The sequence below is a fragment of the Triplophysa rosa genome, linkage group LG22, assembly GCF_024868665.1.
Source record: "Triplophysa rosa linkage group LG22, Trosa_1v2, whole genome shotgun sequence".
NCBI lineage: Eukaryota > Metazoa > Chordata > Actinopteri > Cypriniformes > Nemacheilidae > Triplophysa > Triplophysa rosa.
Genome location: NC_079911.1, coordinates 14,863,368 through 14,884,503, shown reverse-complemented (window position 1 = coordinate 14,884,503; position 21,136 = coordinate 14,863,368). Strand labels below are relative to the sequence as shown.

The window sequence follows — 21,136 nt, the reverse complement described above, 5'->3', positions numbered from 1 at the left end:
CGTGTCACCGTGGGGCCCAAAATTGAGGTCCTCATGGGCACAACAGCTTATAAATTGTACAGAACAATATTTTTTAAAAGTCTAAAAATGCAAAAAGTGTTCTATGATCTTGAGGTTTAGGGGTTGGGTTAGGGACAGGGGATAGAATATACAGTTTGTACAGTATAAAAAACATTACGCCTATGGACTGTCCCCACGGAGATAATAAGTGTATGCGTGCGTGCGTTCATGTGCGTGTGTATGTAGGCCTATATATGTATATGTAAATATATATGCATACACTTTTATCTTTTGTCTTTATCATGTTATTTTACTAAACGCAACTTAAATCATAAAATCATCTGTCTGCATGTGTTGTGAGTAATTTGGGGATGCTTTAGGACCCAGGAGACACCTGCAGTCATAAGAGCGATCGCCAAAGAAACAGACAGAATTAAACAGAGCTTTAAAATCATCAGTCTGTCTAAAGAAATATGAAGTAGACGTATTTCAGTGTATCTATATTTCCCCCAGTATGCACATTTTTGGACTAAAAGCCCTGCGATCACAAATAAACAGGAGCAGACGAGGATGAATATGTATGTCTCATATCAATCGCATATTATTTTGCTTGTTTATTTTGCACTCCTGATATAAATGAACAAAACCCACGTTTCATAATGTGCCTCTGTTATACTGTTGCTAACTTTAGCTGATGCTGGACTGTATTTACTGTTAGTAACGTTAAGTTGGTACGGTTTAATGATAATTAAAGTATGGCATGTTATTACCTTTGGATGATTTTGTCGTGGTTTATTGTGAAACTGGTAATCGTTACATGTCTGTCTGGCTTGTGTGTGGGTATGTACGTATATGTATGTGTGTGTCTGTGTAGTTATGTTGGCAAATACATGGCACTTGCGAGTGTGTGTGAGACTACATTGGGCCTCCCTCTTGCCAGTGTCCTCTGTTTCCCATTCCAGCCCTGATGAGTCAGAGTCTGTGAATGCAGCCGAGCGTACAGCAACACAGTGACGTTAATGTGTTTACGCTCTGTGTGCTCTCTCTGCTACAGCGGGGCGTGCTGACCTCCACATACAGGCACAGTCTCAATTTTTCAGGCACACACCGACTCTCCTCTTCAAACAGGCACAGCCATTCCTCTGCAAGCTAACACAGTCTGTTCTTTACAAGCTCTCACAGTCTCTTCCTCAGATAGTCTCGCCTTTTCAGGCTAACTGTAACGTTTTTTGTAAAGTCTCTCATGTACAAGCTTCCACTTTGACTTCTTTTAAAGCTAACACAGTTTCTTTAAGCAAAGTTTGTACATTACGAGCTAACAAAGTCTCAAAAAAGTCACATTCACTCCTTAAAGGGATGGTGCACCTAAAAATAAAAGTTTTGTCATCATTTATTCACTCTCGTGTCATTCAAAATCTGTATATGACACTTTATTCTGTGTAAAAAAGATGATATTTTGAGAAATGGTTTTGTTTTTGTTCAATGGACGTCAATAGATTCTTATGATGTTGGTTTCCAAAATATCTTCTTTTGTATCCTGCAGAAGAAAGTCACACAGGTTCGTAATGACATGAGTGTATTCCTTTAGCAAGCTCATGCTAACAGTCTCTTCAGAAAGATAAAGTCTTTATCTGTGCATTGCTTTTCCTCCAGCAGTAATATATCGTTCGTTCTTTCTTTCAGTCTGAATGTCTGTGGAGAAAACATTTCGGTTTCACTTTATTCACCAGTGCGGCGGGAGGGGGGTTTCGCACAGTTGCGGTCCCTCCTGTGAACAGCCATGGCTGTCAGTGAAACATTAAACTGATTTGTGGGCTGTGTGATTCTCTTGAGGGAGCGGGGCTGGCAGTCTCTGCAGTTCTGTCCCTCAATCTTAATACTGATCTCGAATCAGTAAGGCTTGAAAACCTATCCAGTAAATTGATGTTTTATATTAAATAGCAAGTGTAGTTCATGCTCGCAGTCCAGATACTGTGAAACAGATGTCTTCTCAGCTGTAACAAATTGTTGTGTGTGTATATTTATAGTCTTGGCGTACGATGGACATTGCTGCTTTTTTGCTGAACGATCCACCCTCCTGTTGTTTCAAGCATGTGGGACTGACTTTTTTCAGTTAAAGACGAAGCGTGAACATTTGAAGGCCACTTTTTGGATATAATGAAAGTGAATGGGGACTGGGACTTTCAAGCTTCAAAATAATCTTGTAGCACATTCCTAGTCATCTGAAGCGGTATAAAAGCCTTTTATATATTTATTTTATGGCTTTAAAAGTTTTGGATTACTGTTATTTATTTGCATGCTTTTGTTTTCTTTTAAAAAGCTCCAGTCCCCATTGACTATAATTGTATGGTAAACATCCATTAGCTCTCAAGGTATTTAACCGTTCTTTTGTGTTCCATTGAAGAAAGTCACACACAACATAAAGATGAGTACTTTTTTTTTTGTTGCTTAGACTGTTCCTTTAAGTCTCGCCACCTCTCTTCTTTTACCCAATTTGGTTAAATCTACCAAAATCTTTCAAAATTACTACCCTGCCCGTTTGTCCTCCGTTTACATTCATTTCTCTTTTATGCATCTTCGAAAATGTCTTTGTGTTTGCGCGAGACACTTGCATCAGCCGACTCCCACCACATGTTTTATTTGAGGTAATTTTCAGAGCCCGAGACCCCCTCCACCCTCTGACAGAATTACAAGGCAGAAATAATCGCGCAACATAAAACACTATTTAAAGTTTTCACAAGGCTCAGACGAACGGAGGGGGGCTGTTTCCATGGAATATGCACTTAAGAGGAATGCTGACAATTATGCACCCTGAATGGAAAAAGCCCGAGACGGATATCTGGAAGGCACTTTATTTATTTATTTTTGACCGAAGACGAGCTTGATGTTTGGTCTGAATAAATAATCGAGTCCACAGATGCTTGCTTAATTAATGGCCTCATGTTCGGCTCTAAACTGTGTGTCTGTGAGTGCAAACTGGCCTTTTGACACTTTTGGGGTGATATAAAGTTGCGAAAAATGCAAACAAACCGTCTCACGGACAAGGGGTCGGGCAGACGTCCGCTCATTCGCTACAACACCATTTCATCATCAGATAGAAGCTGCCCTGCATTCCTTTGAGGCAGAAGGCCATGTCTTTCTCACTTTTTTCACCATCCCCCTTTCCTCTTTCATTTCCCTTCTTTCATCCCCCTCTCCCTCTGATCTGCATGGCCGCATCTCAGGTTTTTCTCCTGGAGCAATCTCTATAAATAGAGCTTCAATAGCTGCTGCCTAACAAACCTGCTCATCAGAACTAATTGCCAAAGAAAAGTTCTATTTTCCAGCTTTCTTTGCGTTAACCCTTTGCTGTACTTCCTCTGCGACGGCCTGGCGTGTAGCACGCTTTTGTGAAACAATTCTGTGATGTTTTAAGATAAAAATGTTCAAATTCATTTAGATATGAATGTCAAGAATCATTTGTACAGTATTAATTCTGTATTTCGACTTGTGTTTATCAGGATCAAATTTTGTTTTGTTTGTTTATTCACCTTATATTCACCTACACAGAAACAGTCCCTTGAGTGAAATGTTTCTCTTGGCTTTATATTTTAATATGAAGGCATATGCTTTAGTGTTTTAAATAAGTTTTGTAGACAATCAATCATAATAGTTTCTTTAATTATAAAACTAAAATTGTATTTAATGACCTTGACTGAATGTTGGAGAAAAAATGTCCATAAGAGCCCAGCATGCATAAGAACCCCTTTAATATTTTTTCAAAATCATCTCGGGGTGAACCACATAAAAGTTGGCTGATAAAAGGCCAGGAGAATATTTCTAGAAATTGTTATTCTGGTTTACTATCATTACAATATGTTAAAAAATATTGACAACCAATGAAACCTGCCTGAACTTTTGAACGATAGTGTATATTGTAACAAAATTTGTTTAAAAAAAATGTACTATGTGTCAAAGTTAAGTTGACTACAAGATCCAAAAGACAAACACAAAACCACCAAAAAATTGTCTCTTATGACACACGAACCATGGACTTCTATGATGTCCGATAAAGAAATTGTTCTTTTGATTTTTGTGTCGCTTTTGAGACTGGAAACCTCCGAATCAAATTCATTATAATTTTATGGAAAGAGTGGATAAAAGTAGATTGAATTTCTTCAGTGTTGCATAGAAAAATGTATGTCATGCTGAACAAACACACAGAATTTACTTTTTTGGGTGAACCATCCCTTAAAATAAAAATAAATACGCATTGTTGGGATTGGTGAAGAGTATTATTAAAGGAATGTGTGTGTGTGTGTGAGTGTGTGATTGATAACCTCCATCAACAGTGCATGTGTCTGAGAGATAGGCCGGCCCTAGATCACAGTGTCTTTGTTTGGGGGTCTGTCTGACAGTCCCGTGACCTCATTACCAGATCAGCGTCTGGGGGCATTCAACGGCGTGGGGGCCGGTCGGGGCCCCCCACCCCCATCCGCAGTCCATTTTGCCAGTGTTTTTCATTTTCTCCTACTGTAATGTCCCGTCGTCTTGCGGTTACATGGCGTATGGTTCCCTCTTGTGAGTATGTGTGCTTGAGAGAGCGTGTAAGTTTTAAGGTGTAGCTGCAAAGGAGCTGAATGCATTCTGTCTGTTTTCCGTCTGCTTTAATTGACTGTGACCTTAAGGGTGTGGGAGCACGGAATAAAGGACTCAGGCACGCCCACACGTAGATGTGCGTGCACAGCTGCGCACACAGAGACGCAAACACAGGCACACGCACCCACACATAGACACACAAACACTCAAAATGACAGATATGCTTGGGAGCTATAGGTGAGCATGAATTCACAAAGCATAGACGCTTGTTTTTGTTTTGTATGCATTCTTTTATTTTTGGTGTTTGTTAACACGAATCATTATTAATATTGCTCAGTCTTAACGTTTGAACTCACAACTCGAATGAATAGCTTTATTGAGGTGAGGTGTGGTACAACAGTTTTTAAGAATCAGACATAGTTTGCAGGCTTAGATTAGCAGGCTTAGATTGTTTTTAACCAGTAAATTAATGCTCAAATGTTGTTTTTTGTCATTTCAAACCTGTGTGACTTTCTTTCTTTTGCAGAACACAAAAGAAGATATTTAGAAAAATGTTGCTAACAGAAACCCGTTGGTCCCTATTGACTTGCATTGGTTTTGTGTCCATACAATGGAAGCCAATAGGGACCGACAGTTTTTAGTTGCCAACATTCTTCAAAACATCTTATTTTGGGTTTTGCAAAAGAAAGAAAAGCACACAGGTTTAAAATGACAACAGGGTGAGTAAATGATGATAGAATTATCATTTTGAAGGTGAACCATTCCTATAAGAGACCTGGAACTATCTAATATTATGGATTACGGTACACAAGCTGACAATGCGTTTCGCTATCAGACACTTCTGGTAAAATGCCACAGTTCTGTTTCCTGTCGAATGTTTGCATGTGTGTTTGTGTGTTCTTTTATAATGGAGGCAAAAAAAGCCTTGCTCTTATCAGCGAAGTCTCTTCTCATCCATCATGGCAGCCCTCTGCTCTCTATGCATGATTGTGTGTCCGTGTGTGCGTGTGTGTCTGTGTGTACCTATGAATAATGAGCGGGGTGATGCTCTTAGACTTTGTTGAATGAAGATTCTACATCCAGAAGGCAGGGAGGGACACAAGAAGACATCCAGTGAACAAACGATACCATGTGCTTTCCTGTTCCACCATTTCCAGTGCTGGATTTAGCGAGATTTACGACTTAACAGAAGAGGCCATTTTCCAGAAGCCACTATTCCCAAATACAAAACTAGATTCTCTGGCCCGCATATTAAATCGCTTTTTATCTTTATTTTACCAGTGTTATATACAAAGCAGTACAATAAAGCTTCGGTTATGCATCATATGGGAACATTTATGCATTTGGCTGACACATTTACACAAAGCAACTTACAAGTTATACGTATCATTTTTATCAGTACATGTGTTCCCTGAGAATCGAACCAGACCACTTCACTTGAAACATTATGAATATAAAATCCGGTGTGTCATAGTTGAACTGTACATATTTCCACCCCTTCTCTGTTAGTTTATTTATTTATTTTTAAGTATGAAATATTCTAAAAGTGTAAATGTAAAATATTAGCTAATTTAATCATTCTTTCAGCACAAAAAAGTGTTTTCTTGTAAGCTTTATTTTACAGATCCGACAAACTGAATAAAATCAATGTCGAAAATGTGACAAAAGCATGCAGATTTATGAGCCTCATACATATATGAGTACAGTAGAGGCATGAACGCGTTTTTGTGATCGAATACTCCAGATGTGTACCAAAATAGAAACGCAGACGTTAGTCAGACATGATTAAACCAAACTGCTTAATTCTGAGTTTAGATGGTATTACTGCAGACACCATCAGCTTCAAACAGGCCTGGCATGACTCCCACAAGGCAATACTGTACCATCCCAGTGCCAGATGCCAGCGTGGAAGGGGCGGCTGGCATGTGATGTGGTATAATGGAGCAAGTAGGAGGAGGAATACAGAGGCTTAAGATGATGGTAAATAATTCACCAGGCTGGTTCAGGGTGCATGTGTAACTGGCTGCTTTAAAGATGTATGGCGCTGGAGGAGGGCAGCTGGCGGAGACTTAAGGTGGATTTTTATGTGGGACAACACAGGAAGGATGCGTTTATACTGGGACTGCTTACTGATGTTGATATTATATATATTACCATAACATACATAATGCCAGAGTAAACATTAAAGTGATATTTCACTCAAAAATGAAAATGACTTACTTGTCATTTCAAACCTGTATGACTGACTTTCTTCTGCAGAACACAAATGAAGATATTTTTTACCCATATTCAATTTATTGTATGGACACAAAACCAATGCAAGTCAATGGGTACTGCTGTTGTTTGGTTACCATCATTCTTTAAAATATCTTCTTTTGTGTTCCGCAGAAGAAAGAAAGTCATACGTGTTTGAAATGACAAGAGGGTGATGACACAACTTTCATCTTTTGGTGAACTATCCCTTTAACCAGTGTTTTGGAAAAAAATGTCCTGAAATTTAATTCCAGGGGTCAAACAACTTATTTCTGACACATTTTTGCAATTCGCAGTGCATTGAAGGTTTATGTTTTATCGCTTTGTGCTTTGATGTTCCTGGGAAACGAAACCATGACCTTTGCACTGCAAATGCAAAGCTTTGTCGATTGAGCTACAGGAACACATTTGTACATACTGGATATATAAATAAATAAAAATCTTTTTTTTACAAAATATGTCCTTGGAATTCAACCTCAAAAGGCACAGTTTATCAGTATAGTTTTCTCTTTCAGTTTTACCTATTAAGCTGTTCAGAGCCCTTCTCATGGTACTATTTTTCACCAAGTTATATTTTGACCTCCCAGTCTCTTCTCGTGCCAGTAGTCCAACAGATTGCATTTCCACCTTCCACCACCCTGTAGACTTAACAACGACTTGCACATGCTCAAACTTGGCCCCGTTCCTGGAGATTTACTTTTATTGCAGAGCCTATTCTCCATTCGTTCACAATACGAATGTATTTTTATGCACTGCACTCTCGGCGAACAAACGCAGGCTGATTGCATCTGCAGAGATTGACGTGTTGAAGGAATAGCAGGAGTCGTGCTCAAGGAGGGCAGGGGAACTCTCTTTTGGCCAGGCCGTGAGTATTATGTTGAAACCAGATGTTGAGAGATGTTTCCTCTCGGTCACGTGGGCCCCTCTGGTGCGGCGCTTACATAAATGTCAGCTGTACAGTAGCCAGTGCGGACGGGAGAGAGGGAACGGAGGCCCAGCTGCTCGCTCTGGGAAGATGGAGAGTGCAGCGGGGTCAACTCTACCCACCACCACTACTGTCTGCTCTCTGCCAGCTCTCTCTTACTCTTACTACATGCAGGCGGTGGTGGGAATCACGTCTACTGTTGTCTTATCAACCTGCCATCAAGAAATATTTTAGAAGTCTTCTCCGGTGACCCATAGAGTCGACTTCAATAACATGTTTCTTTCATGGTGCCACAATTATGTGTAAATAAAACTGAACTATAAATCATTTTAGATCTTTGGTTCGTCCAGATCCAATTTTGATCCTAAATCTGTGAAAACAAACAAACATGTTTATCTGGGAATGTAGTTTTATTCGCGATCACATTAGCAAATTTTAAAATTGGGGGAATGACACGGGCACAAAGGCATCAGTCTGAAAACTTTTACTTATAAAATTATTCTTTCATTTTTAAAAGCAAAGTTCACCCCAAAGTTCAATTCTGTCATCATTTAGTCATTTCAAACATTTATGACTTTCTTTCTTCTACAGTGGCGGTACCCATTGACTTCTATTGTATGAACACAAAACCAATGCAAATCGATAGTTCGGTTACCAACATCGTTCAAAATATCTTTTATGTTCTGCAAAAGAAAGTCATACAGATTTGAAATGACAAGAGGATGAGTAAATGATGACAGAATTTTCATTTTTGGGTGAACTGTCCCTTTAAGATCATGAGACAGTTCAGTGTATACACTTTTTACTGGTATTGTATAATTTGTTGACAAATGCCGACCATTTTGTTTACTGCCATGTTTGTTTTTGCCCACGTTTTCTCCACAGCCCAATTCTGTTCTGCTCCTTTTATTCAATACCTCTACTACGGTGACTCCTACACTTCTAATGAAATGCGAGCAGCTTCGGTAATAGTGTATATATCTTAATGCCGCAGTGGCGTAATAGCCTGCGTCCTGGTGATTACAGCACTCAGGGCGCTGTTTTATTCAACCCCAGCGCTCTGTAATGCGTTTGTGCGTGGTAGGCATTCCTATACAGACTTTTAATGTGAGGGCTTTTTGTCCGACCAGGAGATTTATTCACAGCCATGTGTAATGTCATTTCATGTTGAAACACCCACCCTATGTTCAAATGAAAGGGGCATTGATGTTCATCTTAATCTGATATACTTTAATACCACAGCATCAAAATTACTCGACTGTAAGGGCCCATGAGAGGAGGGAGGTGCGATCCCAACCCCTAACAAAGACGTGGTTTGTTATGTGGGGTACTTTATATGGGTCTTTATTCCCTTTGTGATCAAAATTTCATATCACTTAGAAACCTGAGGAGAAAAGCAGCACATTCATCTGTAACTTTATGACAATGATACAGTAATAAATACGGCTGCAAATCTGTCCATGAAATAGTGAAGTTTGTCGCTAGGATGTAGCGCGTATATATGCATGCGTGCATGCGCTTTGGCTTTTTGTTCGCTCTGTTTTTGCATGAGCAGTTTTTTAAGTAGAGAGGACTGAGTCATGGAGAATTCATACAAGGGAAAAAACGAGGGTATATCAGGAGACAGAGCACAAATAGAAACATACACACTCATTTTAGAGCACACACTGTCCTTTGCACATAGTCAAGGTGATATTCTTTGCGAGCGAATATTCAGAGGAAATGTGCGTGCGTGCACATATGCGTGCACTTGCTTTTTTCTTTCAAAGAGAACAGAACCAGCCCTGGGACATTTGATAAATTAAGATATCCATTTGAATACATTTCGTGTTTTTTTTCCACAGCTTTTCCTCCATCTGTGATCAGACGTCTCCTGTCTGTTTTAAATATCCTGTTTCACACATGCTGTAGATCAAAAATAAATGCTGAATACCATTGACAGTATTTCTGTTCATTTCATACGCTGTCACATATATAGTGTGAATTGTTCTGTAAATTAATTTTTTCTTCCCTGTCTGATTTTCTTTGTTGCAGGATTTGCGTAAACAGATAGCTCCATTGCTGAAGGGCTTCCAAGCAGAGGTGAGTTCTGTTCCTAAACCCTTTTTTATATCTTATGTACTACAGTAGACCTACTTGTATTTACGACCTTACACTTACAAAATGAAGGTTCAATTCGATCGATAAAATGTTTTACGACCTGATGTCATTGGAGAACTTTTTTAGTGCCAGGAAGAACTCAAGTTTTTATTCTCTTATAGCCATGTGTTGGCGCTTTAAAGACCCCGAAACCAATACATTGATATGAACCTATCAGAACCTTTACTGTGTCATGAAAACATCTCAGGTGAACCATAATGTCAACTTCAAAAATAGTTACGCAGTATATTGCATAATTGATTCTTTTTCATGACTCCAGAATGAAAAATAAGGGTGAATTTATATGTAAATAATTGTACTTCTTTGGTTTGTGCAGATGTTGCCTTTGTTGCTCTGTATTTGCGGTGCGGTGCTTTTCTAAAATGAAAGTTTACTTCCAATTGTTTCTGAATTTTTCCTCTTCAATCTAAACCTGTCAAAAAACATGCTTATGAGATGAAGTGAAATTCTTTCTTCTGTGGAACACAAAAGATTTTTTACGAAATGTCTCAATGATGTTCTTCAGAATAACTTCTTTTGTGTTCTAAAACTATCCCTTCAAGAGAACAAAACCAGGAACATCTTTCTAGTCTTGAGATTATAGGTGCCAGTACCTTCTTGTACTATATATTATGGAGTTCATATTGAGTTCAGATGGGAGAGAGCTAACCCATATCAGTACAGTAGACTTTATTACTAATACAGGTAAAACACAATGACAGTTGGATGGTGAGACTGGTTTTGTATAGGGAGGAAGGATGGAAACCAGTCGATGGATTTTAAATCCTAAAGCATGCCAGCACAGATCAGTTATCAGTAAATGAGCTAAACTACACCCTCCTCAAAGCTTTACCTACAGCCTGTATGACACCAATTAATCTCACAGCATTCCTGGTAAGGGATGGGCAAACTATAGCTTTATCCACTCATGTAGCATAAGATGGTCATCTCAGGTCTGATTATAGTCTCTATGGGCTGAACATTTCAGAACAGTGCTGTTGTCGTGATGGTTTGTTTTCTTGTTATTTTCGATGTCTGCTTCTGTACAGCAAATCCCCTTAAAACCCACTATAGTCTGTCATCATCATATCAGACAGTTTTGATACATTCTCGCCCTTTTTTATTTCCTTCTGTCGGATGGGAGTGAAATCTTAATGATGTTTCACTCCATGGTGTCTTGTAAGTCTAGGCAGAGCCAGAATGATGGACTTCAAATCTCATAGATTTGTTTCTGGTTAACCTATGTTAAAAGAAGATATTTAGAGGAATGTCTCGGTGGTTTTGTGTCCATGCAATGGAAGTCAATGGGGGCCAGTTGTGTTTGGTTACCGACATTTTAAAAAAAATCTTCTTTTGTGTTCCGCAGAAGAAAGCAAGTCAGACAGGTTTAGAATGACATGCGGGTGCATAAATGTTGATTTTTTTTAGGGTGAACTGTCCTGTTAAGTTTGTTAAAGTTCAGAAAGATTTGTGTAATAGATTCGACAGATAATGTGCTTGTTTCCGGTCTTGAATAGTTTTTAATTATAACTACACCAATAAGTGTGTGAATACGAAAGTATTCTTTGACATCTGTCTTAGTGGCCATCACTAAACGCTGAGAACTGGGACATGGTGCTGTGTTCCAGAAGTAATGTGCATAACCATTCGATATGACAGCATCCAAATATTCAGACGCTTCAGTATCTGCAGCCCACACTCTAAATATCATAATAACAAAACGTGTTTCATGATTTTTGTGACTAATACTTTAAAACGTTCCTATTTTTAAGTTAATTATATTATAAGGCCTATATTAGTCGGATGCTATGTTTTGCAAAAGGAGTCAAAGTTAATGTTCCTTGGTAATTCAGTCAATTAGTTGTACCGTGACATGATTTCAGACGGTTTGATTGGGTTTCATTATGCCGCACTGAATAACTTACTGTAAATGTTTCTCAATCTCTTTAGTTACCAGCCAACTGAAGTATGTGAACTATGAAGTGTTTCCTGCATTCTGCGTTGGATTACTAATAACGTTAAATGATCTCTGAAAAGATACCTGTAAACTCTAAAATTGCTGTACTTTGAAACAACAGGCCTTTCACGTGATTGTATTTATGGTCTGTAAGGTATTTAACTACTAGATTGTTTTAAAACTAACCTCTTTAGCTGTTTGTATGGTGTCTGGCTCCACAGGATTTGGCTCAGCCAATAATGATTTCAGCCCACCCTGGCAACCACAAAATTCTTACTACAGGGGCTAGAGAAGTGTGGCATCGCCCTGCAAACTGGAATACCGTAGTGCTTTGCGTATGCCATTTTATAGAATATTGATTAGCTGGTTCAGGTGTGTTTTATCATTGTTGGGACTGCAGGACCTAATTTGTTTCTACATTTCTGAAGGGAATTCTATTGGGGATGATATTTATTTATGGGGATACTTCACCCAAAAATGAAAATGTACATCATTTACTCACCCTCATGTCATTCTAAACCTGTATGAAGTACTTTCTTCTGTAGAACACAAAAGAAGATATTTTGAAGAATGTTGGTAACCAAACAACATTGAACCCCTGTTGACTTCCATCCATTGTATGGACACAAAACCACTGAGGCATTTCTTAAAATATCTTCTTTTGTGTTCCACAGGAGAAAGTAAACCATAATGGTTTAAAATGACATAAGCGTAAATAAAAGATGACCATTTTTTACTTATGGGTCAACTTTGGGTCAACCTTGAGGTGAGGAGATGCAATGTAGTCATGTAATGTTTTATATTCTATTGCTATTTCTTGCCAAATTAATGACTTACAAATGAAAAATCATTAAACATTTTGCTTAATGTGTCAACAGTAAGCTTTGAAACAACTTTGTGATGTGAAGAACATATCTGGCCATACATGTGGTCACAGTTGAGGGATACTGACTTCATGCACCTGCTAAAATTGACCTTGAGACTAACCACAAATTTGACAAATCATGTTATTTCTGTATGAGAAAAGGTCAAGCTTTTCTTTGATAAAGTATGACCAAAGTATCCAAAAGTTTCCAAATACATTGGCCACCAAAAGTACATCTACATTATTTTTCTCTAAAAAGCTTTCAGCAACTGTAAAAGAGTATTTCTAATGCAGCGCTAGATGGCCTTCAGCAGCACCTTGTGTTAAGAGGCTGTTGAGGGGCTCAAAGCTCTGCGAGACGCGTCTCTACCGTGCCGTATGTAACTTTGATGAAGTGAAGGCTGTGAGTAGTGGCTCCCTGTTCTCCTCTCATGAGCTGGCACGGCTGTCTAACTGCTCCATTATAGCTCATTGTGGTTTCGGAAGCTGTGTTCTCGACGACTGGCCTATTATTAACTGAGGTGGTCGGCCCATTTCAAATCACAGCTCGGTTAAAAATAAATCCCCGTCCCACCACTCTTAACAGCAAAACCGTCTATTATTTTGGTCGTGAAATATTTTCTTTATTGACAGTGTTGAGGGAGGGGAGGCGGTAGACAAAAACAGTCTGGCTGTCCTGACCAGAAATCTATTTTATTCAGCATTTTTCTCAGACGTCAGCTATTTGACGATAATTGGCCGCAGGGATGCACTACTCGTGTTTTTGTCTTGTCAGTCTGACCGTCCATTAAATCTTAAAATAGACAAAGAGACTCAAATTTTACAGCGCTGACTTAAAACAAAAAAGATGGAGTGCATGTATAATTCATAATGGCAGACAGGCCAATGAGAGAATACGACCATTTGTAATGGTCGAATGCGTTTTCTGTTTAATTTTTATCTTCCGTTTTCCTGCAACGGTGGGTTTGTTAAAATAGCACGTCGGAGTCGGGCTGATGCAGATCTCTCGGGTCAGCGCTGAGTCCTTGCCACATGTAACTCTTTGCATTCGAGAGAGAGAGAGTGCCTCCTCTTTTCCTGTCAGGAAATGAGAGTACAATAGGGAGCTGTACATAGCACGCGGCTGAGGCCCGGTTTGGGGCTGCAAACGCATGCGAGTGTAAATCAGAGAGGGGGTGGGGGTCACTGTATTTTAACGTAAAGAGGTTTTCTCTCTCATTTTTTTAAATTTACCCCGAAGGCACTAGGCCACATGTTACTGATGTTTCGAGAAGAGTAGGTGTACGGTAGCCTCCTAATCTTTTCTTTCTATAAACTTTTAGAAATTATTGATGCAAACATTGTGTAGTTTCAAGTCTGTGTGACTTTTTCGTTGAACTCTATAGGAGAAATTTTGATCTGATTGCTCTGTTTTCTGTGCCTTGTACAATAAATGAAAAATACAATTTTTTTCGTAAAAAAGAAAGAAAAAACACCATAAAAGCAGTTTAAACGACTTGCTATCTGTATTTTACAGTATTTTGAAGTATACTAAAGCTGTATGTTATCTTTTCGTGTGGAGCAGACTGAAATTTAAAGGGATAGTGTACCCCAAAAAATCATTTACTTACCCTCATTCCGAACCTGTATGACTTTTTCTCCTGCAGAACACAAAAGAAAATATTTTTAAGAACGCTTGGTGACCAAACAACATTGCCCCCCTTCCATTTTATGGACACATATCCACTGACACATTTCTCAAAATATCTTCTTTTGTTTTCCACAGAAGAAAGAGGGAAAAAAGGTTTTGAATGACACGAGAACGAATAAAAAATGACTGCTTTTTTGGGTGAACTATCTCTAAGTTTTTTTTTTACCAAAAATCTGCCTTTGCTCTCCTCTGTGCTTTAATGAGACTTCATGACAGAAGTTGCAAATGAATTGTTTCACTGTCCAATATTTTCAATCAATCGAAGTGTTCTAGTTTACAAAACTGGTTTGAATCATTTGTTTATGAATCTGACTTTTCTGGTTCTTACTGACTCGGCGATCCAATCGCAGTAGTTCACTGGAGGGGAAGATTATCAGTCAGAATCAAGAATTTCAGTCTCTTCCTTTCCCAGAGCGATCGTATGACTTCAGAAGAATATATCTTCTGTCTTGTAGACCACATCAACGATGCATCTTTTTTCACTGTGTATTCAGTTTGCATGGAAAAGAGCAACCAGTTGTATTCTTCATAATGTTTTTATTTGTGTTGTCTATAAGAAAGTCATTTTCAAAATGACATAAGAGGTAAGCAAATCATTTTTTGTTGTTGTTTTAAACCACTTTCTCTCTGAACCTGTATGCACTGGCTCAGATTCGTAATACAGTATTTTCAATGTTCTTGTGTCTGTAAAAAAGGCCTTATCTCAAGCTTCATTATGATAATGAATAAACGTCATTACAAAGTGGGAAATTCGACAGTCTGACAGAGAGAGTGTATAAGTCGACCTGCCAGGAAAGATCTCTGTAAGGAGAGCTCATCACTCCGGCAGCCGTTTACAGAGGGCCGTTGAAGTTCTACAAATTTGGAAGTCAGTGCTGATTTGACGTAATTGTGCACTAATTTTAGCTGGCCAGAGTCTGCTGAGGCTCAACATGGCCGAGCGATGAGGAGAGAGAAGTCTTGGAGTGGGGCTGGCAGCGCTTATAAATTACTTTGGATCAGATGATAGACTCATATGCTCGGAGCTTGATGAATCAGAGAACATTAAACCGTGTTGCTAAGTCTGTGTATGCAGACAAACAAGCTAAGCTCCCCATGAGAGATTAGACCTTGACGCCTGTTTTGTGAATCTGGTTATCAGCCTTTGCGGTTACCTCCTCTTGGACATTACAGATAATAATGCCATCATATTTTGATGGATATCTGGCTATTTGCTTTGTAGGCTGAATTAAAGTCTAGGCCATTGCTTCTTTGACGTCAAGCGTTAATGGGCATGTGGGTAATACAGGTTTGAGTTTAGCCTTTCGATTTGTACCCCTGTTCCAAACAATTTCCTGCACTGTCTACTATCCATCCAACAAAAGAGGTAATATAAAATAGAAAACAAAAATAAAAGAAACACAGCAGTCAGATATCTTCAGCTTTGAAGGCAGATCTTCTGTTTGAGGTTGATGCAGGTCAGTAGAACTAATTTTCTCTTCCCCATCACTAGTGCCAAGTCTGGGCACCCCCACAGAAACAAGAGCTATTTATAACTGCCCCCAGCACCCTTCTTGACTGGACCGTAAGGGAATATCAATGTTTAAACTGGCGTGCTTTGATGCCACCAGATAGTTCAAAGTGACAGGATGTGTTTGTATATGAGTGTGTGTAAAATCGAATGTAGGGAAGCGGGGCAAGTTGTCACACTGTAACTCTCCAGTGAACATTTCTCATTGTAGGTTTATTTTTCAACATCATTTCTCACAATTTTAAGCCATCTAAAAATGTAGATGTTAACATGCAAGAATCATGATGGTGTGCCCACCTGCCCCTCAGCTTTTCTTGTGTGACAACTTGCCACAGTCTTCCCTATATGGCCACACACACCAGTATACACATCAAGCTCTTTTCCTGGTGTGTGTAAGCCTGTGTTGTGACGTGTTATGATGCCAGATGTCCTGCATGGCCATGAGATTGGGCTGTTAGCAGAATTTGATAGAATAGCAGATAATCTAAAATGAGCTGTGGCCGCATTCGCAGTCAAACACGCGTCACACGCGCATGCACGCTTCTGTGCAGCCTTACGCTCTCTTAACCTCCTGGCGGTACTCTGTCTGGTTCCGAGCTCTGAAAGTTTAAAAATTGACATCGGTTCCTGCTGGATTTCAGGGGTAGACGTGGACCCGTGCCGAGAGAGAGAGAGGCAAGTTTAATTGCTCCATCTGCAAGAGGACTGCAGAACTTGGCCCTGCCTGGGCTGATCCAGATGTTTTCCGGCAAGGAACATCTGAAAATGTTTAATTTCTTTCCCATAGGAGTGAAAAGTCTGTTACATGTTGGATATTTACAGTGGCAACTGCCCTGTTCCATCCATCAAGGCCTGAAGTCTCAGAACTGCAGATTTACAGCTTTTATTTGATGTTCCGCTGCTGGAAGACCAAACACACAACACTTGTGAACATGTAAACAGCACAGGAGTTCAACATTTACTTAATGGATAAAAGCGATACTGTTGATTCATACCACATTGTTTTTGGGGTTCAGGGTACTGCCGCTTTGGCGAGGCCTGCGCTGTTAGCTTCCAGGCTGTGAGTTGTAGGATTTTGAGGAACTCTTTTAGGTTCAGAATTCTAGAATTTTGAGAAACTTATTCAGGGTTTAAGTTCTAAAATTTGAAGAAACACTTTTAGGCACTACAGTAAGTTTTAGAATTTTCATGCTAAGAGTTCTAGAATTTTGAGCGACACTTTGAGGCCCGGAATTCTAGAATTTTGAGGAACACTTTCAGTCTCAGATTTCTAGAATTTTGAGGAACACTTTTAGGCCCAGAATTCTAGAACTTTGAGGGACACTTTCAGGCCCAGATTTCTAGAATTTTGAGGGACACTTTCAGGCTCAGATTTCTGGAACTTTGAGGGATACTTTCAGGCCCAGAGTTCTAGAATTTTGAGGAACACCTTCAGGCTCAGATTTCTGGAACTTTGAGGAACACTTTCAGGCCCAGGCCCCGGTTGCGTAAAGCACCTTAAGTTTTTCCCTTAAGTATGACACTTAAGGGGTGGTTTTCCTTTACCAAAGACAATAGGAGAATAACTTAAGTAAAACTTAAGGTATACTTAAGGACACACTTAAGGGAAAATTACACTTAAGGTGCTTTATGCAACTGGGCCCAGAGTTCTAGAATTTTGAGGAACACCTTCAGGCTCAGATTTCTAGTACTTTGAGAGACACTTTCAGGCCCAGAGTTGTATAATTTTGAGGAACACTTTAAGGCTCAGAATTCTAGTACTTTGAGAGACACTTTCAGGCCCAGAGTTGTATAATTTTGAGGAACACTTTCAGGCCCAGAATTCTAGTACTTTGAGAGACACTTTCAGGCCCAGAGTTGTATAATTTTGAGGAACACTTTAAGGCTCAGATTTCTAGAATTTTGAGGGACACTTTCAGGCCCAGAATTCTAGAACTTTGAGGAACACTTTCAGGCTCAGACTTCTAGAATTTTAGTGACACTTTCAGGCTCAGATTTCTAGAATTTTGAGGGACACTTTCAGGCCCAGACTTCTAGAATTTTAGTGACACTTTCAGGCTCAGATTTCTAGAATTTTGAGGAACACTTTCAGGCTCTGAGTTCTAGAATTTTGAGAAACACTTTTAGGCTCAGAATTCTAGAGTTTTGAGAAACTCTTTCATAGTGTAAGTTCTAAGATTTGAAGAATCTCTTTCAGGCACTACAGTACGCTTTAGAATTTTGAGAAACCCTTTCAGGACCCTTTCAGAATTTCATAGAACTCCTATTAAGCTAGAAAGAGGTTTTATTCAGTTTTTAGCAGCTCCCAAATGACTGTATACAGGCCGTACTGATTTAGCTTCTTGTTTTCTGTCAGGCTTGACCCAGTTTGTTAGATTTGGCCCAGTTGGGCCAGACTGCACGCTGGTTCTACAGCACGCTGTCATCGTCAGACTTGCACTCGAGGGAAAGTGCTGCCATGGCATTTTACAATTTCTGTATGTGGTTCACCACACCCCGCTGAGGACAATCACTGATGCCTCCATCCAAGATGGTTCTTCTGCTTTTGGTTGTCAAATGAAGACACTGATAAATGTTTGCAGGTCTCATGCCTTCTGGAACTTGTAATTTTACAACTGTATGCATGTTGGGGTAGTTTTTGGTCAAATCCTGACAGGAGGCAGTTTTACATGATGTATCATAATCTGCTCAATGACCACATCTGTGTGTTTTCAGATTAAGAGAGATCAGTGTCTTCATTAAAGCTTTGTAACTTGCTTTCCCCCTGCTCTTGCAAGCTTTCTATTTTCTGTTGTTGTTTGTTATGAGACCGGGTTTACACCAGTCATGTTCCAGCTGTCATGCAGTGACATTGCCAGTGAGGGTCAATGGGATTATCTGGTACAACAAAAACCAGGTTGTTAAAAGCTATGTTTTATATTTCTATAGGTTACTTGTTTAAAAACCTTCTGAAGTGCAAGATGAATCATACATATTGTTGGGTGTGTAAATATATGGTAAAACTTTATTTTGTGACCCCTTTGAATCTAATAAACACGAAAAAGCACAATGGGCTTTTATTGGTATGTTGTGACAGCGATTGTGCACTTTTAGGCAGATTGGCAGTTCGTTTGGGTTAGTGGGCGGCACTTTCAATGACTGTTACCACCATTCTGAAAATCATCTATCTTCAGGAAATGATGAAGGCCTTTCGTGCAGTGGGAGCCTTAACCCAGATACAGTATGTAATTTGCCCATACGTTCTCGTCTGTGGTGCTCTATATTAAGGCCAAAGTTCTTCTCATTATCAGAGTCCCTCATTACCTGTTTCTGTCATCTCATGCTCTTAGGGATTTGGATTTATACCTGATAATTACCTTCTATATAAAGCGAACCAGAAACGTACACCTAAAGCATGCCCCCAAAATGCCTCGACCCGTTCTGGAAAAATATCACACGCGTCAAAACATGAATGATTTACTGTATTTGAACACTAAAGGTCACGGTTATGATCAATTACGCACTTTTATTTTGGTCAAATGGATGGTCGATGATACATGTGTGTGCAGTCAGAGATTCTAGAGGAATGTAGTCATGCTTTGAGAGAAAAAAAACTAGGCACTTTTCCACACAAGCATCTTTAATGGACTTTTCAAGACTTCTAATGTATGGAAATTTCAACCTGACAGACGCTAACGCGATTACTAGACCTTCAATTCAGTAATTGTGTTTTTTCTCTTTGTTTCAGATTGACGCCTTGAGTAAAAGAAGTAAAGAATCGGAGGCTGCTTTCCTCAGCGTGTACAAGAGATTAATCGATGTCCCAGGTATGTCTCGGCTTGCTCTGTGCCGGCTGCTCGCACACTCGCACGCAGACACGCTCACACACACTGCTGTAGTGTTTCACTGAGGCGAGTATACTGTAAACACATCAGTCATATTTATGAGACCTGCGTCTCCAGTGTCTAAAACACACACGCGCACGCGCGCACCGACCCTTTTAATGACTTCTACGGCTTTAGAGACTCTTCGCTCCACACCCGAGACAGGAAAGAAACTCGGATTCTAATAAAACACGTATTCATTGCCCCACGAACACCTCTTAATCTTCCGAATTGGCTTTGTAAGTGTGAGATAATGGCCCCTGGATTCTCAGTTTTTATATGGTAATGCTCCGGCGCGCTGATCTATAATAAGCTAATGGTGCCGTATTGGTTCAGGTGACACCTAGAAACATCTTAAGCTCACTCGCTCGATACAGTTTTGCTCCGGAATGAACCTAGTGTGTTTTCGGGGGGGGGGTGAGGTCTTGCTGGGAGTTGTGGGTAATGTTTCAAACACCTGTTGGAGTTGAGTATCGGCTTGGGACGCCTCCAGCCCCCCTCACAGCGACTGCATATCTAAAAGTGTGTACTTCATTGTTGACTAAAAAAATTTAGCATTTACATGGAACCATTATTTTAGGTTTTAGGTTTCTTTTAATCTTTGAAAAAGTCTATACATAATTCACAGATTCCTTCTCCAACATTGCGCAATGAGTTATTTTTATCGCAAGGAGGGCAAAATTAGCTCAAAACAACAAACACTAACACTCTTTCTTAAAAAAATTCTTAAAAAACTACACAATCCAGACACTTTTGGTGAATATGAATGCACCAACTCTCAAACAATTCAGGACAGATAGTGTGCATTTTGGGACGCAGCCAGCAGATCTAGTCGTGTAACCTCGCCCACAGCCGGCGAGCGACAGGGAAGCAGACAGACAGTGCCGTCTGGGCCTGCCGGAGCAGGTTGGACCGTCTGCCTTCACAAGCACTTAGTATATCCCTAAATTACCACAACGCTGCAGTCTGGAGATCCCGGGCCAACTCAATGGCATGTTTGTGTGGAAGTGTGTGTGTGAGTGTTTTTGGCTACCTATATATGAGTGCATACTGTGTGATCTTGTGTATTTAAGATTGTACATGCGCGCGTGTGTGTCTGCGCATGCATGCGTACATTTGCAGGTTGTACAAGTGGGAGGTCTAGTCTGGGAATGTCTGCGAATATCTGCGAAATCTGGAGCTTGTCCAGTCCTGTCTACATGTCTGTAAATGTGATCACAGCTTGACAAATTATCTCTTGATAGTTACACTGGTACACTGTGTAGGCCTGTATGTGTCTAAGCGTTTGTAGCATGCGTGTTATTAGGAATGTTCGGAGGTGTTTCTAGCACACTTATGCCAATGTGTTGCTTGTTT

The 21,136-nt window shown here is 39.8% G+C and overlaps 1 protein-coding gene across 5 annotated transcripts in view; it reads left to right on the top strand.

Moving 5' to 3' along the window:
* Positions 1-21,136, top strand: part of cux1a (cut-like homeobox 1a) — a 107,920-nt gene that overhangs the window by 35,502 nt on the left and 51,282 nt on the right. For all 5 annotated transcript variants that reach the window (XM_057321378.1, XM_057321381.1, XM_057321380.1 and 2 more), the window contains exons 3-4: positions 9,791-9,838; positions 19,645-19,723. In XM_057321378.1, coding sequence (XP_057177361.1) covers positions 9,791-9,838; positions 19,645-19,723 — 127 coding nt within the window. The remainder of the gene's footprint in view (positions 1-9,790; positions 9,839-19,644; positions 19,724-21,136) is intronic.